The sequence below is a fragment of the Trachymyrmex cornetzi genome, unplaced genomic scaffold (assembly GCF_001594075.2).
Source record: "Trachymyrmex cornetzi isolate Tcor2-1 unplaced genomic scaffold, Tcor1.1 scaffold1030, whole genome shotgun sequence".
In the NCBI taxonomy this organism is placed as follows: Eukaryota; Metazoa; Arthropoda; class Insecta; order Hymenoptera; family Formicidae; genus Trachymyrmex; species Trachymyrmex cornetzi.
Genome location: NW_017295577.1, coordinates 82,191 through 100,439, shown reverse-complemented (window position 1 = coordinate 100,439; position 18,249 = coordinate 82,191). Strand labels below are relative to the sequence as shown.

Genomic DNA, 18,249 nt, shown 5'->3' with positions numbered 1-18,249 from the left:
TTTGATATGGTATCTTTTAAGTTTTAGATACATAGATACAAGGTATTTATACACAAATACTATCGCCGCCATTAATAGCTCCTGCAGACAGAACGCAGCAACACTTGCCGTGCGGCGGAAGTTGGCGCGATAGCCAATCAACGTCTTGCCATTCAATTGTCGATAATGTCAGCGTTCTTCAATTACCTCCGGGCCTTATCTGTGATAATTTGCTCAGATGCAAATTTGCCCAGGGCAATTTGCGAGAAACTCCAGAAATCTAAATTAAAAAGCAATGAAATTGAGTTTCTAGTTGAATATGTCACCGTAATGGGACCGATCGAAAAGTCTTTAGATTTCCTGCAAAGTGAGGACATTTGCTATTTAGACTACGTAATTCCTACCTTACTTCAAATTAAAAAAACTTTAAATTCACTAAGTCATCTAATTTACTGCACACTGCTCAAAAATGCTATTCTTGATGGTATACATACAAGATATAAGGATATTTTGGACCTAAACAACAGTAAATCCAAACCCTACATTTTGGCAACGATTTCACATCCAAAATTTAAATTGAGATGGCTGAATAATAGCGATGATAAATACAACTCAGTCAAAACTTTATTTTTATGCGAGTGTAAAAAGTTGTACCGACGGGAAGTAAGCACAAATAAGGAGAAGAACTCTTCAATGAGTAGTGATGATGAAATTGCTTTCATAATTTCATCAAGAATTCCAATACAAATAATTCAATAGAAAAGCAAAACGTTGTATAAGTGGAATGTTTACGCTACTTTGAAGATAAAAGCGAGACGTTGATTCGTTACTAAATTATAATTTAATTCAAAAAGTATTTAGACAGTATAATACTATTCTGCCGTCTTCAGTACCTGTTGAAAGACTTCAACAGGTGGCCAAATTTTCAGTGCAGGTGGCCAAATTTTAACTCCAAGAAGAAATCGATTTTCCGACGCAATGTTTGAAACTTTATTAATGTTAAAAAAACGAAATAGCGATGTACAACATTACAAAGTTATGTTTTGTAGTCTCTATGTTTTTTGAAAATGTTAGAAAGATCTCTATATTTTTTTTAATATATGTGTTCGAGATATTTTTTTATATATTAAGATAAACAAATAACGATAAAATGTAATATTTAATTTACATTGCTTATTATTTATTTTCTCCTGTTTTCCCCCAATTTTTCTTCTTTTTTTTTTGTTGAAAGTACCTAAGAAGTATCTAAATTTTCAGATACTTTTTATTTATATCTGTATCTATACTTAGGTAATCGTAAAATAATGTATCTATACTTATTATATATCTAAATACTTTTCCCACACAATATCTATATCTATATCTAAATACCTTTCAAACGGTATCTGTTCCAACACTGGTAGAGTAGTATACTACCGACATTACCTGCATTATCAGATATGCACTGACGAAGTTACTGGATGGATTTTGCACATCGTATTTCTGCGTGTGTGTAAATTTCAGTAATGCGTGTTGCCCCCGCGTTGTTCGATTACTGCTTGCAGTCGATTCCTCATATTAATGCAGACCCTAATTTCTTCCTGTGGAATGTCATTCTAGATTTGTATTAGAGCTTGTGATAAAGTCTTTGAGATTGACAGGTTGTCTTGACAAATCTCTTAATCTATGACCCATTATCTAATACAAATCTGGAACAAGATGTGCAAAATCCATCCAGCAACCTCGTCGTGATGCATATCCGGTAATGTCGGTAGTATATCTAAAAAATGTGAGGGTAACTTTAAGGTAGTTATATTGCATAGCGGCTTGTGGCAAAGGGGGGGAGGGGTACCAGCGCATGACGGCACTGTTCGGTGGTAAAAAAAAATTACTGTTCAAAAATTGTTGCAGATCGCAATTTTTGAACAATAATTTTTATTTCCTTACAGTAGTTTTTATTTCCTCACTGTGTGCCGGTATTTGAGAATGAGTTGATAAGCGACGTGGATATTAGTGAAGTAGTAAAGTAACTCTTTCTAAGGCTTTATAATTAATATTTGCTTGTGTGGTTACCACTCCCCATTTTCTTTGGTTTAGAAGATTCGTATTATATTTATCTGCAATTTTTGAGCGAATTTCTAAATGCCGTTTTTGCGCTATAATTGAAAATGTAGAAGAAAGTCTCGCCGATACTGACATAGGTCTCTTAAAGTGACACCCCCTTATTTCTCAGAAACTAACTATTGCACTTTATTAATACTAATAAAATCATGATCTGTTTAGCTAATTAAAGAGAAGTACTCATAATTCATATATTTGTAGCTTATTTCTATACCAAATCAGCTAAAAACCAATTCTATGAATCCGAGAAGAAAATTCTTACGGTGTTCTTTTGCAAATTGCGTAATTAAAATAATAGTCACTGTATTATTGATAATATTATGTCATCGTAAATGTTTATAGTTTCATAAATTAGTTTTCTTTACAGAATAGGATATATCTTTATTTATAGAATAGGAATGTTGGTATTACTGCCTACTATGTCAGTTTTGGAGCCCACTTTGTCAGACGCTCATTTTTGTATAACTTATGAAAAACTTAATTATTGCAAAATTGCAAACAGTATTATAAAAATTGCTTGTACTATCTGATAGAAGATACTTTTTACTTTGTATTTATGTTTTTGAAGTTGTATTTTTACCTTTTGTTTAAGAAATATTGTCTAAAAACAAAGTGGTACTATGTCGGTATCGGTCCTTCCTCTATTATTGCTCCTTGTCTGGCACAGGGAACTCCTTGTCTAGCACATATTAAAAGTACTAACTTCAAATGCAATTATCTGAACGTGCCTGATTATCCCCCCCTCCTCCTCTCAAAATGATACGTATGTATAGAGAATATATTCAAAAGCTTCAAACAAATTTTAAGAAAAGTCATTTTGCGATACAATCACCTTAAAGTGCTATAACTTTGCGAAAAAAAAGTTGCAACTCAATTTGGTTTTTAAATTAAAGAAGAGAGTTCGAACTTTATGCCGCTACAAATAGTATTCCTCATCAGAAAAATTTTACAAAGTCCGTGTATTCCGTCAAACTTTTCAATTTTCAATATGACAAACACACCCACATATTTTGAAAGTTATAGTGGCAGGGGTGCATTAAACTTGAAATCTGGTCATAGCGTCTTAAAGTAGAGCTTTCAAACTTTATTTAAATTAAAAACTTAATTTTTTAAAAAGTCATTATCCTACGATAATTTGTCGTAAAGTTATCGTCAATCAAAGTTGGCCAATTTTTGCCTAAAATTTTTCTATGCCATAATTTTTTTGAACAGTAATGTATATATACAACGTGTTCAGCATAACAGTCCACACTTTTCGGACATTTCCAACAGTTTAAAAAAAAATTAAAAAAGGTGAATATTTATTTCTTTTATACAGACTACAACATGCAATAACAAAATATTAAAAAAATTTTTTTTTATAAAAAATCAGTCATCTTAAATTTTTTTAATGATACCATATAATTTTTTCCATAATATTGTAGGAGTCTTCAAGACGAATTTAAATTATTACCGAAATGTCTTCTTTATTAATGTCGTATTGATTTTTTATTGCATATTTTATTAAATAAGAGCACATAACATGTATGTATCATCCATTAGCAAAGAATACTATTATAAGCATAAATCTACAATATTATAGAAAAAAAATTGTATGGTGCTATTTACAAAATTTAAGATAACTTTGATTTTTTATTAAAAAAAAATTTTTTTTAATATTGCATGTTGTAGTTGTATGAAACAGATAAATATTCACTTTTCAACTTTTTTTTTAAAGTGATTTATGGTTATAATAGTATTTTTTGGTAATGGATATTTATGATACACATACATATTATGTACTTATTTAATAAAATATGTAATAAAATCAATATGACACCAATAAAGTAGACATTTCGATAGTGATTCGAATCCGTCTTGAAGACTTCTACAATATTATGAAAAGAAATTGTACAGTGATATTTAAAAAATTTAAGATGACTTTGATTTTTTATAGAAAAAAAATGTTTTTTATTGTATATTGTAGTCTGTACGAAACGTAGAATAAATATTCACCTTTCAACTTTTTTTTAAACTGTCGGAAGTGTCCGAAAAGTCGTGCGACCGTTACGCTGAACACTGTGTGTGTGTGTGTACACACTTAGTTTATCATTACTATCGAATTTATATACTGTTGGATTTTATAAATTTTCAGTATAGTCATTCTCAAATTTTAGTGTTAATCTATAAATGTTTGTCATTGCATCTAAATATGATATCTATCTTTTTAACTTTAGAGAGCTTCTTAATTAATGTAATCTCTACTTGTTACATAGAATTCATCCGCACACACGCATGCACACACAGTGATGGATTAACGTATAAATAAACAAGGCACTTGCTTAAAGCGAAATAAAGATAAATTTATGGTGGCGGCATTTTTCAAGACAAAATTCGCACACCTGAGATGAATTTTTAATTTTAATTTGTTAATCTAACATTTTTGCACCGAGCATTATCAGAAACGATATTTTAAATATACAGTTAAAAATGTATTATATTTATATTAACAGAACACTAAATATATAAAGCTCACTTGTATCAAAACAATGTAAAAGTAACACAAGGATATATGAGCAAAAGCCAGATTACAATTGCTAAAATACATAATTATATTTCAAATAATATAAAATAAAACATACATTTCGACCAAACAATTAGATCATTATCAATGTCGTTCCGATAAATATAACAATAGTTACATCCTAATGTATACATTCGCAATTCGTTAAACGATTTATATTCTAACGACTATAATTACATACAGTTAATCTAGTTAAATAAAATAAAAAGGAAATACGCAATTTAATGCACGAAACCTGCATGTTCTCTCTATTTTCATAAATGTCAGTCGGTGTAGAATACATAATTGAAAGAGAGGTCGCACTATTAGCTTGGAATTCAAAAAGGATTACACAATATTGCTATAGTCATTTGTTCATGAGAATGTCTTCATAAGAATCTTCTATGTTTGCGAATTAGAAATGTCCATTGCAATCTGATGGAAGTTACAAAATCAATGTAATGCTCGGATTGGTTCTTGTTAAAAACTTTTGTATAGACGTTATGCTTTAAAATGCTGTTAGTTGTTGCAATTGTTGCAAGCTAATTGTACGACCTCTCTTTCAATTGTGTATTTTACAACGGCTAACATTTATGAAAATAGAGAGAACATGCAGATTTTGTGTACATTAAATTGTGTATTTTCTTTTTATTTTATTTTAACTAGATTAATTGTATGTTATTGGGTGCAGTCGAGTTACCGCTACGAATGCTTCGAAGCATTTTTTTATTGGTCAGTTAGTAAAATTCTTTCTTCCGATTGGTTAATCAAATGCTTTGAAGCATTCGTAGTGGCAATGCGACCACATCCATTATAACCATTAGAATATAAATTGTCCAACTTGCGAATGTATAACCATTAGGATGTAACTATTATTAATTGTTATATTTACCGGAACAACATTGATAACGACCTAATTATTTGGTCGAAATGTATGTTTTATTTTATTTTATTTAAAATGATTTATTTAATATGATTATGTTTTAGCAACTGTAATCTGGTTTTTGCTCCCCTACTGAAAAAAATCATACAGTTGCATGATGAAATCATGTAATTAAAACACGTAAATCATGTAACGGATTGTTCCAAATCAGTACGTGATTTTTTAAAATTACGTAATTTGAAAATCACATGATATGTTCTTTTTTCTTCTATTTCTATCATTCAATTCTTTAAAATTTGATAACTGTAAAAAAGTACATGAAGGATAAAATTATTTCTAATATTATGTGATTTTTAAATTGATTACATCATTTAAAAAAAATCATGTACTGATTTGGAACAATTTGTTACGTAATTTGTATGTCTTAATTACATGATTTTATCGTGTAACGTCGTGCATGATTTTTTTCAATAGGGTCATATACTTTTGTATTACTTTTACATATTTATATAACTTATTAAGAATTATTAAATGTTTTTACCACCTAATGCGAGGTATAAATCATTTTCCCTTTTATCAAATTTATAAATTAATGAAACCACTTGGGGGCTAGTTGCCTAGGGAAAATGCTTAATCCATCACTACACACGCACGCACGCACGCACGCATGCATAAATACAAATACAACTTTTACTTTGCAGAAATGATTATCACACAGTGTTTACATATAAATTTCCTCAAAATCTAACGAAACATGTTAAATAAACATTAGATACTTAGGGGTCGATTCTGTAACTCTTAAACGACAGTCGTGATGTCATGTTGCGCAGCTTTTTTACTCTATATAATATCAGCGCAACGACATCAACGACTGTCGTTAAGAGTTACAGAATCGAACCCTTAAATATAAAATTTTTGCTAAAACAAAATCAAGAGTAATGTACATTGCACATAAATACGATAGTCTTATAATGATAAAACATTAATCAACCCTCAATTTAATATTTTCTTATACATAGAAGGACAAATTAAAATCAATTTTTATTTACACGAGTATATCGGAATAAGTAGACAAATATAGAAATGGTAGATGCAAAGCACACAAAAATACGTAAATTTAAGCAAAATAAAAACTATTACGAAAGAAGCATTCTTAGAACAATGCATTACGACAGATGTCAATTTTTAACAATAAAAAAATAAGAATTATTATTTCAAATATTACAATATTAACTTTGTAATCAAGTTTACTTTTAACGAACTATACTTGATTATGTTTACGTTTAATAATTATATATGTATGTACAAGTATATATATTATTTTATTTACATATACGGACATTTATATACGTGATACATTTAAAAAGAAGTAACGTAAAGAATTGTTTCTGTGTCAAAGAGACAGTGAAGAATATTTAAACTAGTAGCCTAAATCATACCAGACACGTCGAACTTGGATTATTTGATGGTTTTACATTTACCTGTCATTTGGTCGGACATTTTTCCTGTCGCCCAACCTAGGCTCCTTTCCACTGCCATCTTCCATTTCTTATACCTCGCGTCCCTTTCTACAAAAAAAGGAAAGATATAGCAAAAGTTGCATCGTAACCGCATATTGTATATTTTCAGAAAAATAAGTCATGACATTGTTAAATTACTCAATTCGAAAGTTTACCTTCCGGTGTAGTAGTTGGAAGAAAAGTGTCGGTTGGTACTGTTTCTACTTCTTCGCCTTCCAGATCCCAAACATCTATCCCTTCAGCATGTCCGGCAACCATCGCTACACCTAAAGCCGTGATGTCAGACATAGTTGACCTAACTATTAATCGAAACAATTAATTTCCAAAAAAAATAGAAATTTCTACGATAGGAATTAAAATAAAATATTATCACATTAGAGCTATATTTCTAGTTCATAAATGCTGCCAATATACTTACATACTGGTGTACCGCATAAATCGGCTTGCAATTGCATAAGCAGATTGTTAGTTGACATTTTCCCATCTGTATTTAACTTCGTTAACGGAAATCCGCAATCTTTGTACATCGCTTCAAGGATGTCCCTGGTTTGAAAGCATACTGCTTCGAGGGACGCTCTAATTATGTGTTGCTTCGTAGTAAATGCAGTAAGTCCACAAATTATTCTGAAAGAAAAAAGTAGATCTTTTTCAAATATACCTACTAACTCTCATTTGACATTATAACCCAAACAACACAAAGTCTAAAATTATGACATAAGGTACGTCTTTAATAAGGTACGACTTACATAAAGTAAGTCGTCTTTCAGACGCAAAGACCGTCTTGTGACCTGATTTTTTGTCTGGGAAACTTTTGATTGAACAAAATATTTCAAAAACATTATAACGTTATATTTATAAAGTTATATTTAATAAATTACACATGCATCATGTGTAATTTATTAAATATAACTAACTTTATAAATAATTGAGGGACTGGATTCTATAAGAGGATACGCGTGGATTTCGCGGGATAATTATTGTCCGCAAGGGCTAATTTTGAACATCGCTCTAATTTCAATTTTGACGACTGATTCTTGTAGAGAATTTTATAGCGCATCTTTTTTGTGTTTAAAACAAATTTGTAATTTTTTTGTTTTCAAGTTATAAACAAAAAAATCGTTTTTTAATGAAAAAATTTCAATAGGTTTTTGTGTTCAACTCGCTATATCTCAGCCAAATATAAATATTTTTCTTTGAAATTTTAACAGGATAAACTTCAACATGTTTCTCGAAATACGAAGCATGTAAAAAATGTTTCGAAACATTTTACAGCCAAATGCCGAATTTTTCAAAATATTCCTCTCGAATTCGTAGTTTTATTCATTCAATCACAAAAGTTATCGTACGAATTTTCGATTTGTCAACTTTTACCGATACTACAATTTTGTTTATTAGTTAAGGAAGTTTTTTGGAAAGTTTTAGCTTTTTAAATATTATGGTTGTAAAGTAATAATGATTTATGTCCGATTACTTAGCGCGCTGCGCGCAACACGAAAATTCGAGCCGTTCGCTTCCGCAAAACAAGGGTATCAATGGCTGTTTTCCAGCTAGGACACAGAGACGTTACACTGTGTTCCACTGTGTAAAGTACTTGTTGGAACGTAGTTTAGTTTCATAGTGTAACACCAGAACGCATTACAGTTTTCTATTCTATTCTTATAATTATACTTAGCGTATCAATAATAGATTTATGATTTTTATTTAGACTTAAGTTATAATTTTTTCAGAATTAGCGATTTTTGAAGGTTTTATTGCAAAATAAGTACAGCTACCAAATAACTTTTTGAAAAGTTGGTAACATTGACATATTTTACACGTTCGTACTTAGCTTTTTACTGTGTCGGGCAGTGTAACACTGTGTCATAGTTGGAACACCTTGTGTAAGACACAGTGTTACACTAGGCCTGTTCTTTTTGGCTGAACTTTTGCATTAGTTCATCTTTCTTCCTTTTCTCGCCAGGAAGAAAGAAGAGAAAGAAAGATGAACGAGTGCAAAAGTTTAGCCAAAAAGAACAGGCCTACTGTGTCACTTTGGTACGTTGTTGGAAAACACCCAATGGCTGCGTTTAGCAGACTCAACAGTTAAATGAACGCTCGCTATTGATGTATTCTTCTAGATCTAAATCTAGTTAGACGATCAAAAAGAATACACCAATAACAGTGAGCGCTCACTCAATTGTTGAGTTTGCTGAACGCGGCCATTAATGCACACATCAAAACATAATGCACACAGTTACAAAATAAGAATTAGAGTACCATATCAATAAAAATCGTCAATAAAAATAATTTTTATTGACAATTTAAAAAATTATTTTTATTGACGATTTTTATTGATATGATACTCTAATTCTTATTTTATAACTGTAAACAATAAAGAAGTTGAAAAAGATTTTGGGAGTCCTTAAGTATATTATGTTTTGATACATTATTGATACCCTTGTTTCGCGGAAGCGAACTGCTCGGACTTTCGCGTTGCGCGCAGCGCGCTACGTAATCGGATCGACATATAAATCGTTACAACCATAATATTTACTTTACAACCATAATATTTAAAGAGCTAAAACTTTCCAAAAAACTTCCTTAACTAATAAACAAAATTGTAGTATCGGTAAAAGTTGACAAATCGAAAATTTGTACGATAACTTTTGTGATCGAATAAATAAAACTATGAATTCGAGAGGAATATTTTGAAAAATTCGACATTTGTCTGTGAAATGTTTCGAAAATTTTTTTTATGCTTTATATTTCAAGAAACATGTTGAAATTTATCCTGTTAAAATTTCAAAGAAAAATATTCATATTTGGCTGAGATATGGCGAGTTGAACACAAAAACCTTTGAAATTTTTTCACATTAAAAAAATTACTTTTTGTTTATAACTTGAAAATAAAAAAATTACAAATTTGTTTTAAAGACAAAAAAGATGCGTTATAAAATTCTCTACAAGAATCAGTCGTCAAAATTTAAATTAGAGCGATGTCCAAAACTAGCCCTTGCGGACAATAATTATCCCGCGAAATCCAAGCGTATCCTCCCCTTATAGAATCCAGTCCCTCAATTTCAGTTTCTACATTGTTTATATCAACAGAATAAAAACTTAATAAATAGTCCGAGCAATTTTTATAAAATTCTACCAACCCCCTTGCATCTTTTCTCCAATAAGGTGCATATAACCCTGTGAAGGCGGGTACAAAGTAGACGTCTCCCGTACTAAATACACTTTGAGCTAAGTGTTCACTTTCATGAACATCTTTTATGAGCTTTATATTATCCCGTAGCCATTTTATAGCTGCACCTGCAACTGCAACTGAACCTTCCAATGCGTAAACAGGTGGACTTTTCGGACCTAACTGATATGCGACGGTCGTAACTAATCCATGAGAAGAGTATACTCTCTGAAAGAAATACGTAACGGATAATACAGATGTTTTGGAAATCGTAATACAACCAGGAAGAAGGTGATTCTTTATGTAGAAATAAGTTGAAAATACATATTTAGTAACATTTTTTTACAGAGAGCTTTCAAAAAAATCGACTTTGAATATTTGTTAAGTACGCGTGCACTTGACTAGCCACAATCTACTTGGTTCACCTAATCTGACTATTTACCGCTATTTCTGTTTATATATAGGTATAGTTTAACATAATACCTACAATAAGTTTCAATAATATATTTATTTTATTAGAATTAGTTGGAAAATTGTTAAAAATATCGTTTTCGTGACAGATAAATTTTTATTCGACAAATTAAAGACACGTAAATTTATGGCAATATGTTACAATTCTTCACTTCTTGAAATGAATGCGTAATATTATCTCTTAATTGAAGATCAAACTCGATTTTCTTGAAAATACAGCTCTGTATGAAAAAATTTTATTGTATATTTTCGACTTACGTGAGAAATTACCTTCTTTTCGATTGCACTATGATTTCTGTGAAATAAATAATTAATAAAAGATTTAATATGAATGAGATTAAGAAGAATGAATATAATTAAAATTTTCTAAGCTTCTATATGTTTATGAATACTTAAGAATTACATACGGTATGCCCCGTGTTACACAGTAAAAAGCAGCCACTCCTATATGTATTTTTCGCTTGACCCTTCTTCAAACAATTTTGTCCGACCAAAGCAGATTGTTGATTTCCTAAAATCTAATAAAGAAAGAAAATGTAACAAAAAAATATTTTATATCTGTTATTTTCTGTTATTTTCATTACGAGATCTTGCGTACACCAGATATCGGAATGCCAGACAACGGACCAATCAAAATTTTGCCATATATCTCGGAACTGCTTTTGATCTCCGGCAGCATTTGGATAGGAATGTCGAAATATCTACATAACGTAGGATCCCACGAGAGCGTTTCAATATTCATCAACATCGTTCTCGACGCGTTCGTAACATCAGTGATGTATAGTCCACCGTCTTTGCCTCCCGTTAAGTTCTGCAATAATTTTTTAAATTAATTATACATTAATTCATATAGTTTCTCTCATTTTGAATTCGTGCGTGTGTGCGTATGTGTGTGTAAAGTATACGATTTTTAATTTCCTTAATCGGATACATATAAAAGAGTAAATTAAAGATTTAGAATTTGTGCGCTAATATATATTTCTCGAATATTATATATATAATACCTCAAATGTTATATATATATAAATAAGTTATTTAACATAACAATCCTTGTAATATACAGCAGTGTGCGCTGTCTAATATCGTCTAATGTTAACTACTGTCTAATATTAGTGATAACTTTCTCCCTCAATATACAGCAAGTATAAATATTAGTGAGTGTTAATTAATACACTAATTTTGGATAAGCCTAGTCAAGTTATACTCGTTAATTCTTACTAATGCCTTGCTAATATCTCTTCGTCACATACCCAAACAATCCATGTATCCATAGTTCCCACTTTGAATCGCCTCTCACGAATTGCTTTTTTTATCGCTGGCACGTTGTCCTTTAACCAACGAATCTTCAAAGCCGAAAAGTACGGGCTCACGGGCAAACCGCATAAAGGTTTCAAATGATTCTTACTCTGATCCGGAAACTTCGCTATAATCTGGTCTACAATCGCGTCGGTTCTGATGTCTGACCACACTGAAATCAATTACGTTTCAAAAACTCCTCGAATATTAATCAAACCACTTTAGATTCTATTTTTCTCCCTTCGTTTTTATTTCAAAAAAATTATATATTATTTTGAAATAAATTAATTAAAATATAAATGAGACCTTAGGTCTTTAATAAATGTTTAATATAAACCAGTCTTTTCAGATTTTTCTTGGATAAAAATAATTCTTTTTCGCAAATAGATTAGACACAAGCGAATCTATTCACCTATGGCATTATAAAGCGGATCGCCGGTAATCGCATCCCACACTATCGTAGTTTCTCTCTGGTTGGTAATACCCACTGTAACGATTTCGTCAATCTTCATACCTAGCATGTCCAATTTGTGAATTACATCCTTAATGCAGACCTTTACCGCAAAAAAAATCTCTTTGGGGTCCTGCTCTACACACCCCTCTTGCAAACTGATTTGTTCTATGTCAATTTGATGAGACGCAACCTCCGTGACGTGCTTTGCATTAAATACCTGCAGACACAATTCACAATAACCGTTGAAACAATGATTCGATAAAATTAAAATGCACGAATATTCGTAAAAGAAGAAAAATGATCTCTCAATAATAATAATAAAAAAAATATGAAAATTCAGACCTATAAGTCAGGCTAGTCAGAGTCAACGCAGGTCAAAGAGCGTAAGGAACTTCTTATAAAAAGAAAAATTTCTTCAATCAATTCGATGTTGTTGAATCATCTTTATTAAAAGTCTTGAACGTTTCGATTCTCTTTCGAATCTTTTTCAGCAATCATATTAATACTAATTTGGATTCTGCGACGGACGATATAGGTTACTCTCAGATTTCCTAAACTGTAGTAATATCTATAGCGCTCGCAAAAACCCCATAATGAAACTTTGGATATTGAATTAGTATTCGAATTAAATTATATATAATTAATAAAATATTCTCCTTTTGTTTGTTCGGAGTGTCGAGTATTAATACAAGTGTCGAACAGACAAAAGGAGAATATTTTATTAATTATATAATTTAATTCGAATATTAATTCAATATCCAAAGTTTCATTATGGGGTTTTTGCGAGCGCTATTATTACTACAGTTTTGGAAATCTGAGAGTAACCTATATCGTTCGTTGCAGAATCCAAATTAGTATTAATATGATTGCTGAAGAAGATTCGAAAGAGAATCGAAACGTTCAAGACTTTTAATAAAGATGATTCAACAACATCGAATTGATTGAAGAAATTTTTCTTTTTACAAGAAGTTTCTTATGCTCTTTGACCTGCGTTGACTCTGACTAGCCTGACTTTAGGTCTGAATTTTCATATTTTTTTATTTTGAGAGTCTACGATACATACAAATTGAATTTATATATTTTAATATTAATAAAACCTATATCATGTGAAAATATAATTAAAAAAAATTGTTTTTATTAATAACTTTTTTAACAATTACAGATAACTTTTAGAATTCGTGATTAGAATTTATTTTTATTTGCGTAATTATTTAAATAGCTTATTAGCAAATTAAACTTTTCAGAGACTCCGGAGTTTTAAGCCCGATCTACAATTGCGTAAACGTAGTTGTAAATGATTGTGAAATATTGTAAAGCGAAGTTTAACCTGCCATTCCCGGTTGTAAAGCATGTTGTGAAAGATAGTTCAACTTTATCTTTCATGACTACGACTGCGTAAAACATAAGAGTGAACCAATCAGAGTGCTGTCACATGTCTACATCGTTATTGTTCTTTTTGTCTCGACGTATGGAAAGAAGGGCAAAGTGTCCTTTTCATCTTTTATTGAGTTTATTTTATGATATATTATTTGACGAGTTTATTATATTATAAATATATTATATTACGAGTATGAAAGACGGAGAAAGTGTTGTGAACAATGTTCAATTTGAAGATGAAAGTTCATCATTGAATCTCTCGATTGTAGATTAATATGTTGTACAACATTTACTGCTATTACTACTCCCATAACCTTACGTCTACGTTTACGCAATTCTAGATCGAGCTTTACGATCACGATTTCACGAAAATCTGTTTGAAGAACACCGTCGTTATTATTTGCTATTCACGCAATCTATGTGTATTGCCTCTCATAAATCATCGTTAATTCGTTGTTGATCAGTTGCATTTTAGCTACATTTATTTATATGCATCGTTAACAGCGTCTTATATCATTTTTGGTTTTATTTATTACATTGACATTTGAAATTATTATTTATTTATCACGCTGAGAATGAGAATTGCGGAATCTTCACGACAGATTTCGGTAAACATTTAGAAGCGTGGCAAATTATAACTTGATAACTACTTGAGCTACTATTTACAATAATCTTACCACAAAGCGAACAGTGCGCGTGCCAACATCAACTACACCAACAAGGGGTCCTGTTTTTTTCACCGTGCTTGTCATTGTATCTAAAAAAAAATTATCATCGTCAGATAGTTTTTAATACACATTTAATAAAAATCGGAAAAGAATAAGAAGACGCTTTGTGCACTCGTGCTAAAAGTTGCGATACTAATAAACTCGAAGAAACATAATGACGTTAATCGAGATTAAAGACGTAACATAAAACGTATCATATTATAAAACATCATCTCATGTCATAAAGAATAAAAGATCTTTATCATAACAGCTGTTATATAAATTCTAAATATCTGTAGATAGTATTAAAATTTGTCTAAGTTACAAATTTTTTTTTCCTAGGTCGTTATTTATACGAGGGTCACTATTTATATTTTGAGCCTAATAATAAAAATAACAATAAAAAAACAATAATATGTCATTTATTGTTCTTCAAAATATTCTCCTTTATGATCTATACACTTTTGCATGCGTTCGAACCACTTGTCAAAGCATTTTTTCCATTCCGCTTGAGACACCTCCAAAATATGGTCTTTGAACGCATCAACGGCTTCTTCTGCCGACGAAAATCGTTGTCCACGCAATTTATTCTTGACGTTTGGGAACAAAAAGAAGTCATTTGGTGCCAAATCAGGACTGTACGGCGGAAGACCCATTAATTCGATTTTTTGAGTGCTCAAATAGTCGGTTGTTAGACGAGATGTGTGACAGCTGGCATCGTCTTGATGAAGAATAATCCGGCGGCGCTTGTTTGTTTTCCTTATTTCACTGAAGACTTCCTGCAAACAAATGGTTGTGTACCATTCAGAATTGACCGTTCTACGTTCCTCTAAAGGCACTGTTGCCACATGACCAGTTTTTCCGAAAAAACAGGCGACCATTTGTTTCGAGGTGCTTCGAGCGTGAACAACTTTTGTTGGATTTGGTTCATCTTGAAACACCCATACAGTCGACTGCTGTTTAGTTTCCGGCTCATACGCATAGATCCATGATTCGTCACCTGTTACAATCTTATACACGTCTTTTGAAGCACCACCATTGTATTTCTTAAGCATTTGTTTGGACCAATCAACACGAGTTACTTTTTGACATTTTGTCAGATTATGTGGGATCCAACGAGAACAAACCTTTTTCACGGCTAAATGATTATGCAATATTTCATATATGCTGGTGGAACTAATGCCCAAGGTTGTCTCAATCTCACAGTATGTCACATGACGATCTTGCATTATTAGTTTTTGCACAGCATCAATGTTTTCTGACACAACAACTGATTTTGGACGACCTTCACGACTTTCGTCGGTGAGCGAACGGCGACCACGATTAAATTCGTTATACCAGCGTTTCACAGTGGCAAAGGATGGGGCTTTATCGCCAAAAGTGGAAGTAAGTTGATCGATGCACTCCTGTCTTGATAATCCACGTCGAAAGTCGTAATAAATCATTGCACGAAAATTTTCACGAGTTAATTCCATTTTTTCGCTGAGACACAATTTTCAAGTGACTGTAAACAATACAAATCGCGCTCAAATAACAAAACGTTCTGAAGAAGGTTATGGTCAAAAATGTCAAACTTTCTAATGGAAACGTCCGATGGCACCTGACAACATTCAGTGTTGCCAAGGCTCAAAATACATATAAGTAGTGCCCCTCGTATACGTCCGTTATTTCAACTGACTGATAACTATCCACGACCGGTAAATTTTTACCAGAATAAGAATTAACTCTGCTAAGTATTTCAAAGAAAAAACTATCTTAAATTTCCATTGTCAGCTTAACTAGATATCTTCGATACGGTCTTCCAACCGTCATGTGAGCAGTCTTTTTTATTCTAGAAACAGCTTACCAAAAAGCGTTCTACTTTAAGAAGATGAAATCACATCTGTAATTAAATTTATTGAATTTCTGAAGAGGACTCGAACAGGTAGCCGAAACATGTCATTATCTTTAGGAAATATAAAATAATTTTACGCAACAAGTACTGCGGTTGGCTCTTTAATACCCTGTAAACTTATATCATTGTAATTATTTTTGTAATTGTTATTATTTAGAGCTCTTTATTATTGTATTAATAATTTAAAGATGTATTTCTTTTTTTCGTTCCTAGTTTTTTTCAATATTTTAACCGTTTTCGTTGCACCGTTAAAAAATGGACAAAATTTTCACTAAAATCGTAACCTTCAACTTCCGAGGACTATTATTTTGTTAAAAATTATTATTTAAAAAAAACCACAATTAAATAATAACGATATTTAAGATCAAAGTGACACCAAATTACTTGTTTCAGATGCCTACAAATAGAAATTTTATGTCAACCGTGAAGGATGGATTTAAAGAAAAGACTTTTAAATATAAATTAATAATATTCACTTAGAATAAATCAATATAAGTAAATAGAAAGGTTACAAGCCAGTTAAAAATAAATTAAGAACATTTAATGTTCCGAAATAAATATACAATAACAAACGTTTTGACGCCGATCGGGTCATTTTCAATATTAAAACAAATTCAAAAAATTATAATATTACATAAGTTATCGGATTCTCGGTTCAAAATTACAATATTATGGCGAATTCAATTGAAAGCACTAGTGCGCACTGATGCATATTAAAGACGTTGTACACTGATTTAATTTGAGTATAAAAATGAAATACAAATATTTCGAATTATGAAATACATATTTTACTTAATAGTACATTAAAATGTATTGAGTATTTCACGATTTAATCAATTCCTATGTTTATTTATAAATATCTTTACGTTTTTATTTCGTGTATGGCGGCTTTAATGTGCACCAGTGCGCACTGAGTGCGTCCAATCAAATTCGCTATTATTAGGTGTTAAACTTAATTCCTGCCGTTTTTTCGTCTCCAAAATTAATTTGTTTCGAAGGGAAGATGAATGAATACCTTAATCAAAGTAATTTCCTTCATTTTCTACTACTTTTTCCCATCTCTCTGGCAACAGGGCAATCCCACGACGGTAGAACGCGGTGTCTTTCGAGGCGATCCATTCATCCACCCATTTTTGGACTTCGTTGTGATTGGAGAAGTGTGTGTCCGTAAGTGCGTGTTGCATCGATCGAAAGAGATGGTAATCCGACGGTGCCAAGTCTGGAGAGTACGCTGGATGCGGGAGAACTTCCCATTCAAGCTCTAGAAGTGCCTGCTTCACGCTTTTCGCGACATGCAGTCGAGCATTCATGCAACCAGGGCCGACGACTATTGTGTTGAGGGTGTTGAGAACTCAACATCCAGTCGGTTATAGGGTGTTGTTTTCAACACCCTATTAAGGTGACAAAATGTAATGAATTATGTAGGAGATTTTATTAAGTATACATGTATTCTTTTCAATACTCATAGCATTTTCCACTGGCGCACTGAGTGGGCACTGAGTGTCACATTTCAAATTCTTCAAATCAAATTCGTTAAATCGAACGATGGGAAAGTGACGGTACGCGATTCAAACTGAATTTAAAAAAAATATTATTGTTATTTTAGGTAGCAAAATACTAATTTATTTAATTTGTTTATTTTAGACATAACTCCAAATTACACTTTTGACGTGTTTGACGGTGAAATTACCAGTGGAACACGAAACTTTTGGCACTCAGTGCGCCAGTGGAAAACGCTATCAATGTTCTGAGTATTTTCGCGAGAATTAGAGAATTTTCAAATAGGCCTATCGCCGAATATTGTGAGCCAATCCGCGCTTCGGAAAGATTTCTTCTCCATCGTCCGACCGCCCCGACTGA

General features: G+C 31.6%; 1 protein-coding gene across 6 annotated transcripts in view; it reads right to left on the bottom strand.

The window, feature by feature from the left end:
• Window positions 1-18,249, bottom strand: part of LOC108758776 (Glycerol kinase 2) — an 82,481-nt gene that overhangs the window by 2,600 nt on the left and 61,632 nt on the right. For 5 of the 6 annotated variants that reach the window (XM_018503892.1, XM_018503901.1, XM_018503919.1 and 2 more), the window contains exons 3-11: window positions 14,466-14,545; window positions 12,370-12,628; window positions 11,912-12,129; window positions 11,260-11,472; window positions 11,069-11,179; window positions 10,162-10,418; window positions 7,443-7,648; window positions 7,180-7,323; window positions 6,986-7,072 (exon numbers count right to left, since the gene is read on the bottom strand). In XM_018503892.1, the coding sequence (XP_018359394.1) occupies window positions 6,986-7,072; window positions 7,180-7,323; window positions 7,443-7,648; window positions 10,162-10,418; window positions 11,069-11,179; window positions 11,260-11,472; window positions 11,912-12,129; window positions 12,370-12,628; window positions 14,466-14,545 (1,575 nt within the window). The remainder of the gene's footprint in view (window positions 1-6,985; window positions 7,073-7,179; window positions 7,324-7,442; window positions 7,649-10,161; window positions 10,419-11,068; window positions 11,180-11,259; window positions 11,473-11,911; window positions 12,130-12,369; window positions 12,629-14,465; window positions 14,546-18,249) is intronic. The other variant, XM_018503928.1, reaches the window with a different exon arrangement.